The 18,906-nt window shown below is 41.0% G+C and overlaps 1 protein-coding gene across 2 annotated transcripts in view; it reads left to right on the top strand.

The window, feature by feature from the left end:
• The window catches only part of GORASP2 (golgi reassembly stacking protein 2), a 36,589-nt gene extending 18,479 nt beyond the window's left edge, over positions 1-18,110 (top strand). For both annotated transcript variants that reach the window (XM_002749360.6, XM_035304560.3), the window contains 9 exons: positions 392-472; positions 1,818-2,021; positions 2,782-2,868; positions 4,225-4,355; positions 7,765-7,897; positions 9,603-9,726; positions 13,956-14,042; positions 15,144-15,251; positions 16,785-18,110. In XM_002749360.6, the coding sequence (XP_002749406.1) occupies positions 392-472; positions 1,818-2,021; positions 2,782-2,868; positions 4,225-4,355; positions 7,765-7,897; positions 9,603-9,726; positions 13,956-14,042; positions 15,144-15,251; positions 16,785-17,125 (1,296 nt within the window). In that variant the 3' untranslated portion in view covers positions 17,126-18,110. The remainder of the gene's footprint in view (positions 1-391; positions 473-1,817; positions 2,022-2,781; positions 2,869-4,224; positions 4,356-7,764; positions 7,898-9,602; positions 9,727-13,955; positions 14,043-15,143; positions 15,252-16,784) is intronic.
• The last annotated feature ends 796 nt before the right edge of the window (positions 18,111-18,906 follow it).

Below are 18,906 nucleotides of genomic sequence, written 5' to 3'. Positions count from 1 at the left end.
CACAAAAAATACAAAAATTAGCTGGACATGGTGGTGCACACCTGTAGTCCTAGGTACTTGGGAGACTGAGGCACGAGAATCGTTTGAATTAGGGAGGGCAGAGGTTGCAGTTGAACCGAGATTGTACCACTGCACTCCAGCCTGTACAACAGAGTGAGCGTCTGTCTCAAAGAAATAAAAATATAAATAGAAGATGAATGTAAAGAACAGGTAGAGTTTAGGGAGCTGGACAGGCATGATCTGGGAGAGATTAAGAGAAATGAGAGAACTAGTGTATATCATATTTCATTATCAGTGAAATTGGTCTATTTTTACTGAAAAGAGAGATTTGGCTTAACAGTTTTCATGTAAGCTTTACATTTTTTTGTTTTTGTTGTTTTTGTTTCTGCAGGTACAAGAAAACTCCCCAGGACATAGGGCTGGATTGGAGCCTTTCTTTGATTTTATTGTTTCTATTAATGGTTCAAGATTAGTAAGTTCAACTTTTTGTAGTTTTGTCTATAGTATTTCTAATCTCTCAAAATGGAATTTTTCAGAGATGTGATGCCAGTTTATAGAAATAATCATGTATTAATAAACCTTGAAATGTCTAGAATATTGTAGCTTATGCTTCACTGATTATCTTAGGGAATTCTCCAGAATTACAGGAGTCTTTTATATGTTAAATATTTGATTTTTATAAGCAGAAAGAAATAATTAACATGTAAAAGATTGCTTTTTAAAGATGTAAGACTTCTGTTAGTTGTTGACCAACAGATTAGTAGAAAGATTCATTCTTTCATCTAATTCTCTCAAACTTGTCAGTTTTCTTTGTACTAAGTTTCATAGTATACAGATAATTGTGTTAGAACCAGACAGAGAGATATGCTGCAAAGTACAAAATTAAAACCACTTTTTAATACATTGTTTAAAGTTTACCCGTAATAAAGTTCTAAGAAAAGGAAATTATATAATCTTGGCAAAGAAAATTCTTATGATAGTAGTTACTTGGTTGGTTTATTTTTTCATAATAAAGTTTTTGTTCATTACTTATAACATCTCTGACATATAAATAAAGGCCAACATCTGGCCTTTGCTTATGAAATGAAATGTTTAATATACTGTTTCTACTTTTTTTTCTATTTGTAAATAATGTATTTAGAAATAGAGTCCAAAGTTAAACTTTAACCCCAGTAAATGTTTGAGATTTTTAAAATCAAAGTCATCCCAGCACTTTGGGAGGCCGAGGCGGGTGGATCACAAGGTCAAGAGATCGAGACCATCCAGGTCAACATGGTGAAACCCCGTCTCTACTAAAAATACAAAAAATTAGCTGGGCACGGTGGTGCGTGCCTGTAATCCCAGCTACTCAGGAGGATGAGGCAGGAGAATTGCCTGAACCCAGGAGGCGGAGGTTGCGGTGAGCCGAGATCGCGCCATTGCACTCCAGCCTGGGTAACAAGAGCGAAACTCCATCTCAAAAAAAAAAAAAAAAAAAAATCAAAGTCATCACAACTTCGTTAGTAATATGACTTCTTAAGGCATATTTTGTTTTTTACACATCGAAGTTCTGGATCATTCTAAATAATGTTGGGTTGCAATTTATAATCCATAGTGAGCTGTTAGAAGAAAGTCAGTTTCAAGTTGTTGCTAACATGAGAGTTGTTCTTAATTTCTTGACATTCTTCTACATGAAGGAAAATGTAAATGTTGGTGAAACCTTTGTTGAATGTCCTATTTATGATGATGATTATTATTACTTTTATAATAACCATTTGGATGCTTAAATTAACATTAAATTTTATTTACTAAGTAATATGATTTCTATGTGTTCACAGAATAAAGACAATGACACTCTTAAGGATCTACTGAAAGCAAATGTTGAAAAGCCCGTAAAAATGCTTATCTATAGCAGCAAAACACTGGAGCTGCGAGAGACCTCAGTCACACCAAGTAACTTGTGGGGTGGCCAGGGCTTATTGGGAGTGAGCATTCGTTTCTGCAGCTTTGATGGGGCAAATGAAAATGTTTGGCATGTGTTGGTAGGTATCAACTGGGCTGTTACTGGTAGTCACAAAGCAATGTAGAAAGATGTTTTAACAATGGTTGTTTCTGGCTTAATAAGATTGTAAGGAAATTATTAGGCAGTTTTTGCCAAAAATCAGCATTCATTGCTTTTTTAGATATGGATCACTTTTTTTTAAGTTGAGGAAGAGAAGCAAATGTAGAACTTTAAGAACTTTTTCTAATGATCTGTTCATTATAAGAAGATGTATTAAAGTAGATAGCGGCCGGGCGCGGTGGCTCAAGCCTGTAATCCCAGCACTTTGGGAGGCCGAGGCGGGTGGATCACAAGGTCAAGAGATCGAGACCATCCTGGTCAACATGGTGAAACCCGTCTCTACTAAAAATACAAAAAAATTAGCTGGGCATGGTGGCGCATGTCTGTAATCCCAGCTACTCAGGAGGCTGAGACAGGAGAATTGCCTGAACCCAGGAGGCGGAGGTTGCAGTGAGCTGAGATCGCGCCATTGCACTCCAGCCTGGGTAACAAGAGCAAAACTCCGTCTCAAAAAAATAAATAAAGTAGATAGCTACAAAAATATTTTAAATATTTGTTAAATATTTTATAATTTTTATGCTCAGAAGTTTAAAATATATTCTATAGTTTCTGACATCTGACACATCTCTAGCAAGACAGAAGTATACAGATTTTAAAAATCAATATAATTAAAAATTGAGACTATAAACTAGATTATTTTATATATATTAATTTTAGTGTGTGTTTTTCTGTCATTGTAGGAAGTGGAACCAAATTCTCCTGCAGCACTGGCAGGTCTTAGACCACACAGTGATTATATTATTGGAGCAGATACAGTCATGAATGAGGTAATTTGTATGTTTATTAATAGTGAAAACTATATAAAATTTCTTCATTGATGTTTGAGTTGAGAAAGATATTTGCATGCTTTGCATTTAGAGTTAAAATTTCAGTCTTTGTTGATCAAGTATAACTTATGCTTCAGGGTATTAAATGGAACATCTGTTAAGTGTCTTATTAGGTATAGCTGTGAGGAAAAACACATACTGTGCAGCAGTTGCACAGATTTTGTGTATAATATACAGAAATCTCTGCATACCTCAAGTCTAAATCAAATTCTCATTTTCGATTGTTCAATGATTTCATTTTCTCTTCCCCTTTTTATTCAGTGACAACATTAGCTCAGCTATATTAGATCCTTTTCGTTGTCTGTTAGCTAGTGGAAGTACACACTGCTAAGTCAAAAACGAGAGAAAAGGCCAGGCGTAGTGGCCCATGCCTGTAATCTCAGCACTTTGGGAGGCAGAGGTGGGAGAATTATTTGAGCTCAGTAGTTCGAGACCAGTCTGGGTAGCATAGTAAGACCCTGTCTCTATAAAAAAAAAAATCCAGGAATGGTGGTGCATGCCTGTAGTCCCAGTTACCTGGGAGGCTGAGGTAGAAGGATCACTTGTGCCTGAGAGGTTGAGGCTGCAGTGAGCCAAAATCATGCCACTGCACTCTAGCCCCAGCAACAGTTAGACGCTATCTCAAAAAAAAAAGAAAAGAAAGAGAGAGAGAGTAAGAAATAAGGTGCCCAGACAACCAGGTTTTTTTTTTTTTGAGATAGAGTCTTACTCTATCACCCAGGCTAGAGTTCGATGGCGCAATCTCAGCTCACTGCAACCTCCACCTCCCAGGTTAAAGTGATTGTCCTGCCTCAGCCTCCCAAGCAGCTGGGACTACAGGTGCCCACCACCATGCCCAGCTAATTTTTGTATTTTTAGTAGAGACAAGGTTTCACCTTATTGGCCAGGCTGGTCTCAAACTCCTGACCTCGTGATCCACCCGCCTTGGACTCCCAAAGTGCTGGGATTATAGGCATGAGTCACTGCACCCAGCCTGACAAACAGGTCTTAATAATGGGAAGTAAGAGCAGAATATGTAGAACTTGGGTATAGAAAAATTGTACTGAATGCCAACTAGATCTTAAGGAATTGGGCATAAAGCCTTGTATGTAGTAGGCCTTGCTTGAATTAATATATTGAATTAAATCTGCTTGGTATATTTGTTTTCAGAAGTGATTTTTATGTCTGGGGCAGGGCCCAGAATCTGTATTTTTTTTCTTAGGTTTCTCAGGTGATTCTGATAGTACCCAGGTTTGAGACACACTGTTCCAAAGTACAGTTAACATAAAACATTTTTCTCCTGTGATGCTTTTGCAGTCTGAAGATCTGTTCAGCCTTATTGAAACACATGAAGCAAAACCACTGAAACTTTATGTATATAACACAGACACTGATAACTGCCGAGAAGTGATTATTACACCAAATTCTGCATGGGGTGGAGAAGGCAGGTAAGGTCATTTTTTAGACTAAGTTGTGACTACTTAAACTTACCAGTCAGATATGTTGTAAACATTGGTTGTTTTTATTTCGAAAGAACTTACTGGTTTATTATAAGAATCCTCTTTAAAAAAGTGAAGAGCTAGCCTAGAATATTGGAACCCATTTTTTTAAAGTACATATCTAGGGAACGAATTATATGTACTGTAGTCCTTTTCTTTACTGACCTAAGAGCTAACAGCGTTTCTTTTTAATTTGAGGAATTATTGCACATAAGCAGTAATTATAGAAAAGCCTAGGATTTGGAAACTTTCCACGTGTTTTCAAAAGTTTTAGTCCTATGCTGGGAAAAGGATAACTTAGTTGCTGCAGGCAGAAAAAGCCTCCGTTTGCTCACCATACCTTTACCCACACTACCTGAGATTCTCCAGCTGAATGTGTTTTGCCACAAGAATTCCAACTTGTGCAGTTTGAGAAAAGTAAGATAGATGTGTCATCCAAGAGTCTGGCCTATCTAGGGCAATACTTGATGAAATTATTGTCCATTGCCCAGGTTTGTAAGCACCCAGAAATACGATTTACTCAAGCCATTCAAAATTATTCACTTCCTCACATAAACTAAATTTGCAGAGAAGCTCCTGTATTTATTTGCATGGCAAATTTTCAGTTTGCAGTAGAAAAATACCCCCTCAGATTAGTACCACAAGAATGCCTGGTGAGCATGGAATCAAACTGGAGGAAGAGATCCTGTGGACAGTGAAGACCAACAGCAAAGAATATCACATATTCTTTCTTTTTTAATTATGTTGACTAAATTTTTTTTAGTCAAAAAAATGTCTTTGGAAGACATTTTTCCTTTTGATGTGTTAAATACTGTCAGTTGGCCATTGCGTTAGCTAGGCCCATACAGAATACTTTCTTCAGTCTGCCTCTGACCATGAATTTGGCCTTTCTGTGCCTCTATTTTTATTCCTTTCTCAGAGGCTGGCCACGTTTCATTTATTAAATCTTCTTTCTCTTAATTTCATTCTTAGATGATCTTCAGGTTTGCCCAGAGTCTTGCTGTTGCCTCAAGTTCATTGTCTCTTACCACTTAATTACTTTGATCAGTAAGGACCCTGTTTTCAAATGTAGCTACCTCTGAAAGGCTATAATTGATCAATATAAATTATTTAATCTTTATTTCTCTAAATCTATGTGAGATCCAGTCCAGTGAGAATTGTAGGGTTTTGTTTGTTTGGAGACAGGGTCTTGCTCTGTTACCGGGGCTGGAGCACAGTCAGAGTTCACTGTAGCCTTTAAAACTCCTGGGGTCGGCCGGGCGCGGTGGCTCAAGCCTGTAATCCCAGCACTTTGGGAGGCCGAGGCGGGTGGATCATGAGGTCAAGAGATTAAGACCATCCTGGTCAACATGGTGAAACCCCGTCTCTACTAAAAATACAAAAGATTAGCTGGGCATGGTGGTGTGTGCCTGTAATCCCAGCTACTCAGGAGGCTGAGGGAGGAGAACTGCCTGAACCCAGGAGGCGGAGGTTGCAGTGAGCCAAGATCGCGCCATTGCACTCCAGCCTGGGTAACAAGAGTGAAACTCCGTCTGAAAAAAAAAAACTCCTGGGGTCAAACAGTCCTCCTGCCTCAGCTTCCTGAGTACCTGGGACTACAGGTATACATACAGGAATACCTGGCTAATTTAGAAACTTTTTTTTAGAAATGGGGCCTTGCTTTGTTTCCCAGGCTAGTCTTGAACTCCTCGCTTCAAGTATTCTTCCCACCTTGGCCTCCCAAAGTGCAGGGATTATAGGTGTGAGCCACCATACCTGGCTGAATAGCTTTTGATTGTGAGGGAAGAAGGAAAAAATAATTGTGAGATGAAACATCATTGTGCAAATCAGACTGGTTAAAGAAGAGCAAGGCCTGGCACGGTGGCTTACGCCCGTAATGCTACCACTTTGGGAGGCTGAGGCTGGTGGATCACTTGAACCCAGAAGTTCAAGACCAGCCTGGGCAACCTGATGAAACTCCATCTCTACAAAAAAATATAAAAATTAGCTGGATGCAGTGTCATGTGCCTGTAGTCCCAGCTACTCAGGAGGCTGAGGTGGGAGAATTGCTTGAGCTCAGGAAGCGGAGGTTGCAGCGGTGAGCCAAGATCATGCCACTGCACCACAGCCTGGTCAACAGAGTAATAACTTGTCTGAAAAAAAAAACAAAAACCACGAGCCAAAGTCGGCCACTGGCGGCTCACCCAGCTTTTGGTGGCAGTGGAGATAATAGATGGTGTGGCAGGGAAAGGCACAGAGGTATTCATGCATGGCCTACTCTGAAAGTGTCAAGTTGTTTGGGAAATAAAAGACATCATGAGGGAAACATAAGTTGGAACCTGATGTGGAGAGCCTTAAATACCCCAGTCAGGAATTCTGATATATTTTGACCAGTTGAAGCTGTGATAATTGTATCAGTAGAGGTTTTTGGGTTCAAATGATAAAAACCAGCTGTCAGCATTATAAGCAGATAACATGCTTATTGATGTAGATTAGCTCATGTAATCAAAGAAACAGCTAAAGAACCAGATGTAGAAAGGACAGGACTCAGAAAACCTCTAGGGATTTAGATAAGAAGAAGTATTTGGCAATTTCATCAGCATTCATTCTGCTAAAGCCATTTTTGTTTTTTCTCTGACTCCCAAGGTTTGCAGCCATGGGCAAGAGAAATTTGCCTGGCTTTGACCATGGTTTGCCCTTGGTTTGACGGTCTCACCAGCACTGCACACAACAGCAGAGAAGTAATTCCACAAAGGGAGGAAAGAGAAACAAATGTTGGGAAGTCATCAGACTAGAAAGAAGCAATGTGATCACATCTGGTAGCAGTGGGAGGATGAAATAGTATCTGGGTTGAACATACATGACTGATTTGTGTCAGGTTCTGAAGGAGAACTATGGAATGTGTAAATGATGTCATCATACAGAAGTGCTTAGAGCGCTTCAGTGGAAAGGCTGTCTGTATGTCATTCATTTAGCAAATAATCATCGGTGTCTACCATATGCCAGCAGCTGTGAAGGTAGTAGACAGACAAGGTCTCTACCTTAAGGACCTTAACATTTTGTTGAGGGAGATAGATAGTAAATAAATACGCAGTGTGTTGGACAGTGATGAATGCTTGAAAAATAAAGGAGTAAGGGTGGTATCCACAGTGGAGGAAAGGGTACCGTTTTCTGTGGGGTGGTCCAGGAGACCTCTGCTTAGAGACATTACTGAAAAGAATGGAATTTGTTTTTATATTTTAAAATCTCAAAAAAAAAGTGCATATTCAGGGCAACTTGAATCTATGCTCTTGAGTTACCAAAAAAAAAAAAAAAAAAAAACCTCAAAGAAATACAAGCTGTGATTGATAACAACATTAAGAAAAAAATGTTTTTATAGCCTAGGATGTGGCATTGGATATGGTTATTTGCATCGAATACCTACACGCCCATTTGAGGAAGGAAAGAAAATTTCTCTTCCAGGACAAATGGCTGGTACACCTATTACTCCTCTTAAAGATGGGTTTACAGAGGTAAGATAATATTCCTACCTGAGTATATCATGAAGTTTTTACCAAAACAAGTCTGTGGCAGTAACACTATGAGATAGGGTAGATGATGAGTTAAGTATTGATTATTTTAAATTTGAGGTTCACGTAAAATACCTAGATAGAGGTTAGCTGTATGAGTCCGGATTTTGTGAAGAAGGACAGGGCTAGAGAGCAGATTTGGGAATCATCAGCAAAGAGAGGGTAATGTAACCCAATGGCCGTTATGATACCTGTACTGGTAGGGATTGGGTCTGGCTGGGTCAGAGGACTATAGTCAGAATCTTGAAAATCTGAATGGGCAGAGATCTAGCAAAGGAAGCTCAGCAGAAGGCCAGAGGGAAAACAAAGCTTCAGGAAATTGGACACAGCCATGTCAGGTACTGCAGAGGAGTCAGGTGAAAGGAGTGGGAAAAAGAATCATGTCCTGGGTGAGAGCAATTTCAGAGACTTGCCAGTGGGCAAATATTAAATTGCAAGTCAGCAGAGTGAATGGATGGAAAGGTGCTGCTAGCTGTTGCTTACTGTTTCAAGAAACAATGGAGAAAACGAGGAGAGCTGTGTGGGGGGGGGAGGGGTCATGAGGGGAGTGAGGGGGCTATTACAGGATCAAAGGAAGACTTTTTAAGGAACGAGATATTTGAGCAAGGTTATAGGGTTTTTGAGGTTTCTTAAGACACCTCAGGGCAGTTAACTCTTGTCTGCATAACTAAATAAAAACCAAACATCCAAAAAGAAAATGCTGCTGTTGTAAAGACAGGGCTGTTGCCACTGTGGTTTTGTCTATGCAGTTTGGTCATCCTGAGTTCTAGAGAAAGGAAAGAGGAGCTGCTGAGAAGTTTCATCACTGCCATTGCCTCATGACTAGAGCCAATATAGTTACTTGTTAAGACCCCAACCACCATATCCACTGACCATAATCAGGGCTTTCCCAGATGAACCTCTTTGGGTAGTCTGAGAATATGAAACAGTTACTAGCAGCTAGGGAAAGGGCCGGAATACAGGTCGTCTCAGAATGTACCAAAGGGCACTGGAGTTGCAGAAGGTGGATTATTCAGAAATGAAACCACCCATCTGTAGAGTCCTTCTTTTTCTTCTCCTGAAAGGCCGAGATCTGGCTGCTACATTTATTCACTGATGAGAAAATACTAAATGGACTCATGAGGTTGGAAATCTTGAGAAGTCTATCATGTATTACATTTGATCTTAGCCAAAAGGCCGAGAAGCGATGTTTATCATGTATTAAAGACTTTAGCTGATTTCTTTCCTGAACAAGGAAAGTTAAAATAAATAAATAAATAAACAAACCAGCTGGGAATTCAGAGTGAAGAGGAAAAGAGTGGTGGTTTAAAGGCTGAATAAAATGATTTCCAGGTGGTGAGGAAAGAGGAGAGAGTAGAATCCTAGTGTGGAAGTATCTAGAACAGTGGGTGCAACTTGGGGTAGAAGCCATGTGTCCCAAGACTAGAAGTGACAGGACAGGGAGATGCTTCCAGTGCATGGTCCATGACACGTGCCAAAATTAGGAGGGAATGTGTGAAGGCAGACTTGCCAAATGAAGCTTTTGACAGCTCGTATATGAACAAAATATGTATCTGGTTCAGATACAAACAGGTCAGGTAAGAGCCAATGTTTATATTTTCTTTTAAATAAACTTAAGTAGTCTTCCTTTTCTCTCTTTTTTTGGAAGGTCCAGCTGTCCTCAGTTAATCCTCCGTCTTTGTCACCACCAGGAACTACAGGAATTGAACAGAGTCTGGCTGGACTTACTATTAGCTCAACTCCACCAGCTGTCAGTAATGTTCTCAGTACAGGTGTGCAGAAAAATATATTCTGTTTTCAGTCTATTTTATTTTGTAATATTATTGCATAGAATTTTAAAAATTGACCAGATACAGTGGCTCATACCTGTAATCCCAGCACTTTGGGAGGCTAAGGCAGGAGGATTGCCTGAGCTCAGGAGTTCGAGACCAGCAATATCGTAGAACCCTGTCTCTACCAAAAAAATAAATAAATATTTAATTACCCAGGTGTGGTGGTATACACCTGTAGTCCCAGCTACTCAAGAAGCTGAGATGGGAGGATTGCTTGAGCCTCAGAGGTTGTGGCTACAGTGAGCCGTGATTGTGCCACTGCATTCCAGCCTGGGCAACAAGAGCTAGACTCTGTCTCAAAAAAAAGAATTCTTTTTTTTTTTTTGAGACGGAGTTTTGCTCTTGTTACCCAGGCTGGAGTGCAATGGCGCAATCTCAGCTCACCGCAACCTCCGTCTCCTGGGTTCAGGCAATTCTCCTGCCTCAGCCTCCCAAGTAGCTGGGATTACAGGCGCGCACCACAATGCCCAGCTAATTTTTTGTATTTTTAGTAGAGACGGGGTTTCACCATGTTGACCAGGATGGTCTCGATCTCTTGATGTCGTGATCCACCCGCCTCGGCCTCCCAATTTTCTGGGATTACAGGCTTGAGCCACCGCGCCCGGCCAAAAATAATTCTAATAATTAATGCCAGTGTACCTTGAAAACTGCATATGTACTCTGTGTTGACAGGTCCTGTCTGTGAAAGCTTTTTCTAAATCACCATGTGGATACATACGGAGCTTAAATCTCTTTCCTGAATATTTTAGACCCTGAGCTTTCCTTAGGTTCTACAACTTGTAAAGTCAGAATTCTAACTTTAAATTCTGTTAAACTGCTCTGGTTACTCAACAAAATGTTTGCGTGTTTCTGAAGTAGTAGGCGCTGGAGATGCAAAAGTGAGTACGAACTCCTTTCTAAGGAGCTCAGTCTCGCTTAGGAGACATGTGCCTGTCTCCTTCCTTTTCTTTTTTCTTTTTTTTTTTTTTGAGACAAAGTTTCTCTCTTGTTGCCCAGGCTGGAATGCAGTAGTACGATCTTGGCTTACTGCAACCTCCGCCTCCACGATTCAAGTGATTCTCATGCCTCAACCTCCCAAGTAGCTGGGATTACAGGTGCGTGCCACCACACCCAGCTAATTTTTGTATTTTTAGGAGACACAGGGTTTCACCATGTTGGCCAGGATGGTCTTGAACTCCTAAACTCACATGATCAGCCCTCCTCGGCATCCCAAAGTGCTGGGATTACAGGTTTGAGCAATTGCACCTGGCCTTCTTCCTTTTCTTCATTCCTTGTTCTACCTAAGGTAGTCCTTTTTGTTTTGGGTTTTTTTTTTATTTTTTTATTGCTTTCTTAAGATAAAATGCATATTACTGCATATTACCATACAATTCACCTGCTTAAAGTATACAATCCAGTGTTTTTTAGTGTATTTGTAGAGTTGTGCAACCAATAACTTCAGTCAATTTCAGAATGTTTCATCACACCAAAAGAAACCCTGTACCCATTATCACACTCTTGTCACCTAAGCTGGAGTGCAGTGGCGTGACCTGAGCTTACTGCAGCCTCCACCTCCTGGGTTCAAGTGCTTCTCTGCCTCAGCCTCCCAAGTAGCTGGGACTACAGGTGCATGGCATCACACCCAGCTAATTTTTGTATTTTTAGGAGACACGGGGTTTCGCCGTGTTGGCCAGGCTGGTCTTGAACTCCTGAACTCACGTGATCAGCCCTCCTCAGCCTCCCAAAATGCTGGGGTTACAGGCATGAGCCACCTCACTCGGCCCCAGGTGCTCTTCTGATTTTAGGAGATAGTTGACATGTCTCTTCAAGCCCCAGTTTCTCTTCGACATTTTAAATCTTTCCTCATTACATTGTAGTTAAAATGCACAGAGATCCCTGGTTTATGGCACTGCAGAGAAATGGCTTCTGCTAAAGACAAATGTAAATAAAGCAGTAATTGCTCAAGAGACTGAAAAAAATTGACATCATCACTTTTGAGTAAATAAATTTGAAAAGACTAAAATGTTCTAGCATAATAACAAATGAGAAACAACTTTTTGATGGGCATTTAGTTTTCTGTCTTCACTTTTCATTATATTGCTTGCAAAGTAGCCCATACAATGTGACATAGTGTAATATAATAGCCTATGCTATGTAACTGTAGAGGTATAAAAGTATATATATTTTTAAACTTTTTTGTGGATGTGAAGATTTTTGGATTATAAAATTTTTAGAAAATGACTACCATTTTGAAGTGGCATTCATCATTGTGACCTTTTCAGTGCACCCCTCACATTTTCTGTTCTCCTTCCCTGCTTGATTTTTCTGCAGTGTATCACCTTTTTTTTTTTTTTTTTTTTGAGATGGAGTCTTGCATTGTCGCCCAGGCTAGAGTGGAGTGGTGTGATCTTGGCATACTGCAACCTCTGCCTCCCAAGTTCAAGTGATTCTCTTGCCTCAGCCTCCCAGGTAGCTGGGATTATAGCGCTCACCACCATACCAACTTAATTTTTGTATTTTTAGTAGAGACAGGGATTCACCATGTTGCCCAGGCTTGTCTTGAACCCCTGACCTCAGGTGATCCACTCGCCTCAGCCTCCCAAAGTGCTGGGATTACAGGCATGAGCCTCCACACCTGGCCCGAGTGTATCATCATTTTACATGCTATGTATTTTACTTACTTGATTTTTCTCCTTTCCTTTTCCTCTCCTCATTAGAACATAAATTTCCTGAAGGTTGTGATTTCTGTTTTCTTTAAGTTGTAAAGTGCCTCGGTGCCTAGAACAATGTGTAACATATAGTAGGTGCCCCAAAAAACTTGAATGAATGACCACACTCAAGTATTCATTCAACTCCTTTGAGAATCTGATGAAAGCAAAGAACCTGCCTTCCAAAAATTATTGTATACAATTTTAGGAGCTTCACAGACCCCCTGAAGCCCGTTTGTGGGCCCTAGATTTAGAATTCCTGGCTTAGATTTAGTAAGTTATTTTTGAGACTTGTGAAGATATCCTTTAAGAATGAAAAGAAACTTATGTTAAAGACTTTATTGGGAAATAGAAGAAATTTGCTTAACCAAATCCAAGCTGCTTTTATTTTTTTAAAACCAAGATTTCAAAACAAATATAAAAAAATTATAGCATTACTATTGTGTGTGACCACTTAACAAAGCACACAGTCACTAACATTTTGGTACAGAGTAGAAAACAGCTTCTTATATTTGAGTGAAATTATGCAGTCTGGGATCCAGTAGAGCATTTGCCAGTGCTTCTGTTAGACTGTTTTCTTATTTTTTGCTTGCCTCTGAATTCTGCAGAAAAGTAGACAAATGAATAAATAATAGACTGTCTGCATGGTTGATTCATAGTTTTAGGCACAATTTATTCCCACTACCATATTTATGTAGATCTGTAAGACAAAATCTGGAATCAGTGTGCAAGATAAATGAAAATGAATGCTTAATTAGTGAAAGATGTGCTTTCATTTATTGTTTCAACATCAGCAAAACCTCCCACTGCGGTAAGTGGTAAACATGACTAGGTGGTATCCTAAGGCTTACTTGTACATGAAAACCATAACCTCCTCAAGCTAACCTTAGTACAATGGAAATGTGTTAGACTTCAAAGGACTATCACAGAACCTAAGGTCAAAAGGAAATGGACATTTAGGAAGCCAGGTCATTGTCTCCATCCTAGAGTTTCATATGCTGTTTTGTCTCTTTCAGGCTACCTATGACATTCTCTGCTTTCACAAACCAGCATTCTCTGTTTCACAGGACACATAGTCCCCCTGAAACCCCAGGCTTACATGGCATCTTAATTTAGGAGCCCAGTAAAGATTGACTAGAATCCTTGTGTCCCATTTACAAATATCTAAGATAGTTTTCTATTCCCACCCTGCTTAAGTCAAGCGTAAACATCTCATCCAGTGAGCTGGGCTGGGAGTGGGATTGCACGGCCTCCTGCCCTCTTGGCCCAGGCTCTGGTAACAGCCTTGATTAAGAGAAGAGCCGTGGGCAGCGTTAGTGGAACTGCCATAAAGGGTGACATAATCAGTTGCAGCTGGAAATTGGGACCAAATGAAAACCTGACAATGGTGCAGGGAGGGGACTGAAGATTGTACTAACGTGTTCTGTTCATTTTTTGTCCACTAAATTTGTTAGAAATGAAAAGACTGTGCTTTCATTTTAGGTGTACCAACAGTACCGTTATTGCCACCACAAGTAAACCAGTCCCTCACTTCTGTGCCACCAATGAACCCAGCTACTACATTACCAGGTAACCACCAGGGGACTAGAGATGTGGCTAATGATAATAGCATTACTAATATTTGCATCTTAAAAACAATGAAAAATATTATACCTATGTGGTAACTTTTTATGTCTTTTAATCTCAATTTATCTTGGCAGTAAGTTTGTGATAAATGAGAGCTAGGGCAGCTCTTCTTAGTAGCCAAGGAACCAGAGATGTCAGTTATCAGCTAGTTAGCTGCAGAGCCTAGCACTCCTTATCCCCAGCCAGTGGCCACGTGCCACCCCTGCAACTCCACAGTGCAGCAGCAGCCAGGAATCAGGAATCTGCAGAAGTCCATTCTCCAGTGTCTCCTTAGTTACAGATGAATAGTCGTTCGTGTGAGCAGACACTGTCCTGGAAGAGAAGGCTCCTTATTTGGGTTAGCAGCTCTAACATTAAATTAAATGTTTGTGGTTTTCTCTTTTTATTCCTAGTGAAGACCAAGTCCCTTTAGCCAGCCTTTAATAATCAAATATTATTTCAGTGATGAAATATACTTTCATTGTTAGGGCTTTTAATGTATAGCTAAATATGTCATTATCCAAGCATATTAAGCCATGAACCAAATATGTGCACACACAGAATGATAAATCAAGCATGCTGACACGTGGACATGTGGGAAGTTGGGTGAAAGGTATATGTGGGGATTCTTTGTACTACTTTTGCAACTGTAAGTCTGCATTTATTTTTCAGAATAAGAAATTTAGAATGCCATAGCGACTGTAAACCTCAACCATCAAAGAAAAATTCAGTTTCATTTTCTGCCATATTTACTGAAACAAATCAGCCTTTTCTCCAAGGCACTCGGGCCATAATCATTCTTATTCCAGAGTGTTAGGAGTATTATTTATTTTCATCTTTACCCATTTAGCCACCTAATCCATCTAATCACTTGGGTATAGAAATACATTTCAGTTAAGTGAAATTTTGTGGTTATTAATGCGATTATGATATGAACTGCCACACATTAGGTGGACTTCTGGTACTGTCACTTGGAAGTGGCTAGGATTGTTTTTAATACACATGGATTTATTTCTTCCCCAGGTCAAGTGATTTCCCTTTTGTTCTTTTCTGCCTTCTGTTCAGGTCTGATGCCTTTACCAGCAGGACTGCCCAACCTCCCCAACCTCAGCCTCAACCTCCCAGCACCACACATCATACCAGGGGTTGGCTTACCAGAACTTGTGAACCCAGGTACGTTGCAGACCTCACCCTCCTAGGATTCTCTCTAATAAAAAGTTTCATTCAGGAATGCCCATCCTCTTCAGTTTTTTTCTGGAAAGAGTAATCAGTTCAACAAATTTCAGCTACTTCAAATAACTATTCATCTTTTTTGTTTAAAAAGCTTAAGAGCACACCTATTATCCCAGCACTTTGGAAGGCCAAGGTGGTGGGTGGATCACCTGAGGTCAGGAGTTCAAGACCAGCCTGGCCAACATGGTGAAACCCTGTCTCTACTAAAAATACAAAAATTAGCTGGACGTGGTAACACCTGCCTGTAATCCCAGCTACTTGGGAGGCTGAGGTAGGAGAATCACTTGAACCCAGGAGGCAGAGGTTGTAGTGAGCTGAGATTGCGCCACTGTACTCCAGCCTGGGTGACAGAACGAAACTCCATCTCAAAACAAAAATAAAACTGAAGTACTATTAGTAAAGTCAAAGAACCATTTACTGTCTCTGCACTCACCCTGCCTTTCCTTTTGTGCACTGTATTCTTGGCTCCTCCTCTGCCCTTTCCCCAAATTTGACAGGCTCTCAGCAGTGAGGGTTTCACCAACCAGGGGTTGCCCTTTGAACCTGTGCTTTACACCCTGCTTTTCCTTTGTTTCTTGAAGTAATTACCCTTTCCTTCATTCTGCATTTTAAAATCTTTTTTTTTTTTGAGACAGAGTCTCCCCCTGTTGCCCAGGCTGGAGTGCAGTGGTATAATCTCATCTCATGGCAGCCTCCACCTCCTGGATTCAAGCAATCCTCCCACCTCAGTGGCATTGTAGTCCCTAGTAGCTGGGACTACAGGTGTGTGCCACCATGCTAATTTTTATTTTTATTTTTTTTAAAATAGAGACAAGATTTTGTCATGTTACCCAAGCTGGCCTCTAGCTCCTGGGCTCGAACAGTCCTCCCACCTCAGCCTTCCAAAGTGGTGGGATTACAGGCGTGAGCCACCTCACCTGGCCTTGCATTTTAAGATCATCATAATGAGCCCACCAAGTATAATATAAATGGTTGTCAATCACAGATTTTAAGCAGAGGCAGGGTACCCCTGTTGAGGACAGTGGAGGGGGCGATAATCCAGCCCCCTCCTTTCTGCTGCCTTCGCAGGATGCCTGTTGCCTACCTCTTCCTGTTGTCTGTCAAAAGTGGAGCTGTAACTCAGCTTGCAGCTGGCCTGAGTGAGCATGAGACCCCCTGTCTGACATCCAGTGTAGCTGTCACCTGCTGGGTGGGCTGCTATCTGTCGTGACTGGATCATTTCTTCCCTGAGTCAGTTTCCCCCAGTGCTGGGCCAGGTCACATAGAGCCTAGAAGCTGAGAACCTATTCCTCTAGGCAGCCTTGATAGGGAACAGTTAGCCCTGCCAGGGCCTCCATCTGGAAAGGTTGTGATTTGTGTTACCTCCTCAGCTTCAGTTTCCTTAATGAAATGTAAATAAAAATAGCCCTTTGGTGATACCTGCTCTCCTTTCAGTGCCGGGAGGATGTATGACCTGTGCTGTTTCTGTCCTAGGTCTGCCACCTCTTTCTTCCTTGCCCCCCCGAAACTTACCCGGTATTGCACCTCTCCCCCTGCCATCCGAGTTCCTCCCATCATTCCCCTTGGTTCCAGAGAGCTCTTCTGCAACAAGCTCAGGGGAGCTGCTATCTTCCTTCCCAGCCACCGGCAACCCACCCTCCGACCCTGTCACAACTACTGCAAAGGCAGACCCTGCCTCCTCACTCACTATGGATGTGACACCCCCCACTGCCCAGGCCTCTGCCACTGTTGAGGACAGAGTCGGCGACTCCACTCCAGTCAGCGAGAAGCCTGTTTCTGCGGCTGTGGATGCCAATGCTTCTGAATCACCTTAACTTTGAACCGTTCTTCAGAATCGGCGTGGTGTATTTATTTAAACCACGGGAGCGTGTCTGGAAATGCAAACTATCATTAATTTCATACTAGTTTGTACCATATCTGTAGGCATCCTGTAAATAATTGCAAGGGGAAAACTAAACAAGAGGACATGGGTTGTATCCTGCCAGGTTGAGTGGGGCTCATGTGCTAGGGAGAGAGATGTCAGAAAGTGCTTGTATTTTAAACAACCAAAAAGAATGAAGGGTGGCTTGCTGCCAGGCTTCCACCGCCATTCCTAGGGGTGTGTCTTCAGGAAAGGTGGTGGCAGGGCGTCCACGAGGTTCCTTGTCCCTTGCTGCTCCTTCCGTACGAAAATGAAATATTCTATGCCTAGTACTCACATGCAACATTTCTTGTACTTTGTAAGTTGTTTGCGAGAATGCAGACCACCTCACTAAACTAAATGGTAAAGAGATTTTACTTTTGGTCTCCGTGAGTCGCATCTCTATTAAGGTTTACACAGAAATTCCACCTGAAGACTTGTGTTAAAGTTCCACAGCGTGCACTGTTATTTGAACATCTTTTTATTCAGCCTATACACAGATCCTTGTTTTAAGCTCTCAGAATCACTCAGACAACATTTTGTAACTGCTGCTGTTGCTTTCTACAACCACCTTCTAAAGTGGCATTTCAAAAGAAATAAAGAAGGTGTCGCAGTTTTAAACCAGAAGGTGGCACTCTGTGGCTCCCTGTAGTAGTATAGCTATACTGGGAAAGCATAGATACAGCAATAAAGTACAATAATTTTACTTTTTTTCTTGTGTTACATCTAAATTACAATCCTTAATTGCCACATGTGCACTTATTACTCTCCAGTATGTCACGCGTCTTTAACTTTTCACGTCCTATGTTTGCTTTCTCCCATTTTCTAAGAGATGGTAAGTTAACAGGAATTGATTTACTGATTGAAATTAAATGCAGCTATTCCTGTTTTTGAAATAAGACCAAAGTGATTCCTCAGTTATTGCCCTGGTATGAGTCTGAAGGTGCTCATCCCCTGCAGAGAGGATGTGGCTGAGGTGGCAGCACCCTCACATCACCCTCATGTCACTCGCCTCTGGCTGCCCTGCTAGACACTCGAGGTCAATGCCAGCCTAGCACTCTCCCAGGGGCCCAGTGCCAGTTATGGAGGGTAGATTGGTTTCTGGGGCCAGGTTTGTACTTAAAACTGAATTATGAAAGAAGGCTCCAGCCCTAATCATAGCTTCTTCTGTTTACACTGTGGAAATGTTTCTAGAATATTTCAGTTAGCAATCCTATTTTTTTAAAAAGAGATTGTAACACGTGAGGAAAGTATTCACAAGCACATTTAAATGTTACAATTTTTGACTTTCCAGGACAGGAAAAGTTGAAGTTATTACTTTCTAAAAGATTTCTTAAAACAAATATTAAGATCCTGTTAATATTTGTTGCTTTGCATTAAAAAACAACAGATATTAAGGAGATCCCTTAGTGAAAAGCAAGTGAGTAATTTTTAAGTTATTCAAGATGATTTTTTAAAAACAGGTCTTCCGAGGCAGTGGTTGTGAACTCTGGTTCAGTCACAGCTCTCATTTGGGAGCAATAACAGCCTGGGCTCTTCCTGGGCAGATGTCCATAGCGTAAATGAGACACTAATCTCTAGTGAGGTTGAGGGACCTTTTTTTTTTTTTAAAACGGTCTTGCTCTGTCACCCAGGCTAGAGTGCAGTGGCTTCATCTTGGCTCACTGCAGCCTTGACCTGCTGAGCTCAAGCCAT

Source organism: Callithrix jacchus, chromosome 6 (genome assembly GCF_049354715.1).
Source record: "Callithrix jacchus isolate 240 chromosome 6, calJac240_pri, whole genome shotgun sequence".
NCBI lineage: Eukaryota > Metazoa > Chordata > Mammalia > Primates > Cebidae > Callithrix > Callithrix jacchus.
This window is presented reverse-complemented; position numbering and strand designations above follow the sequence as displayed.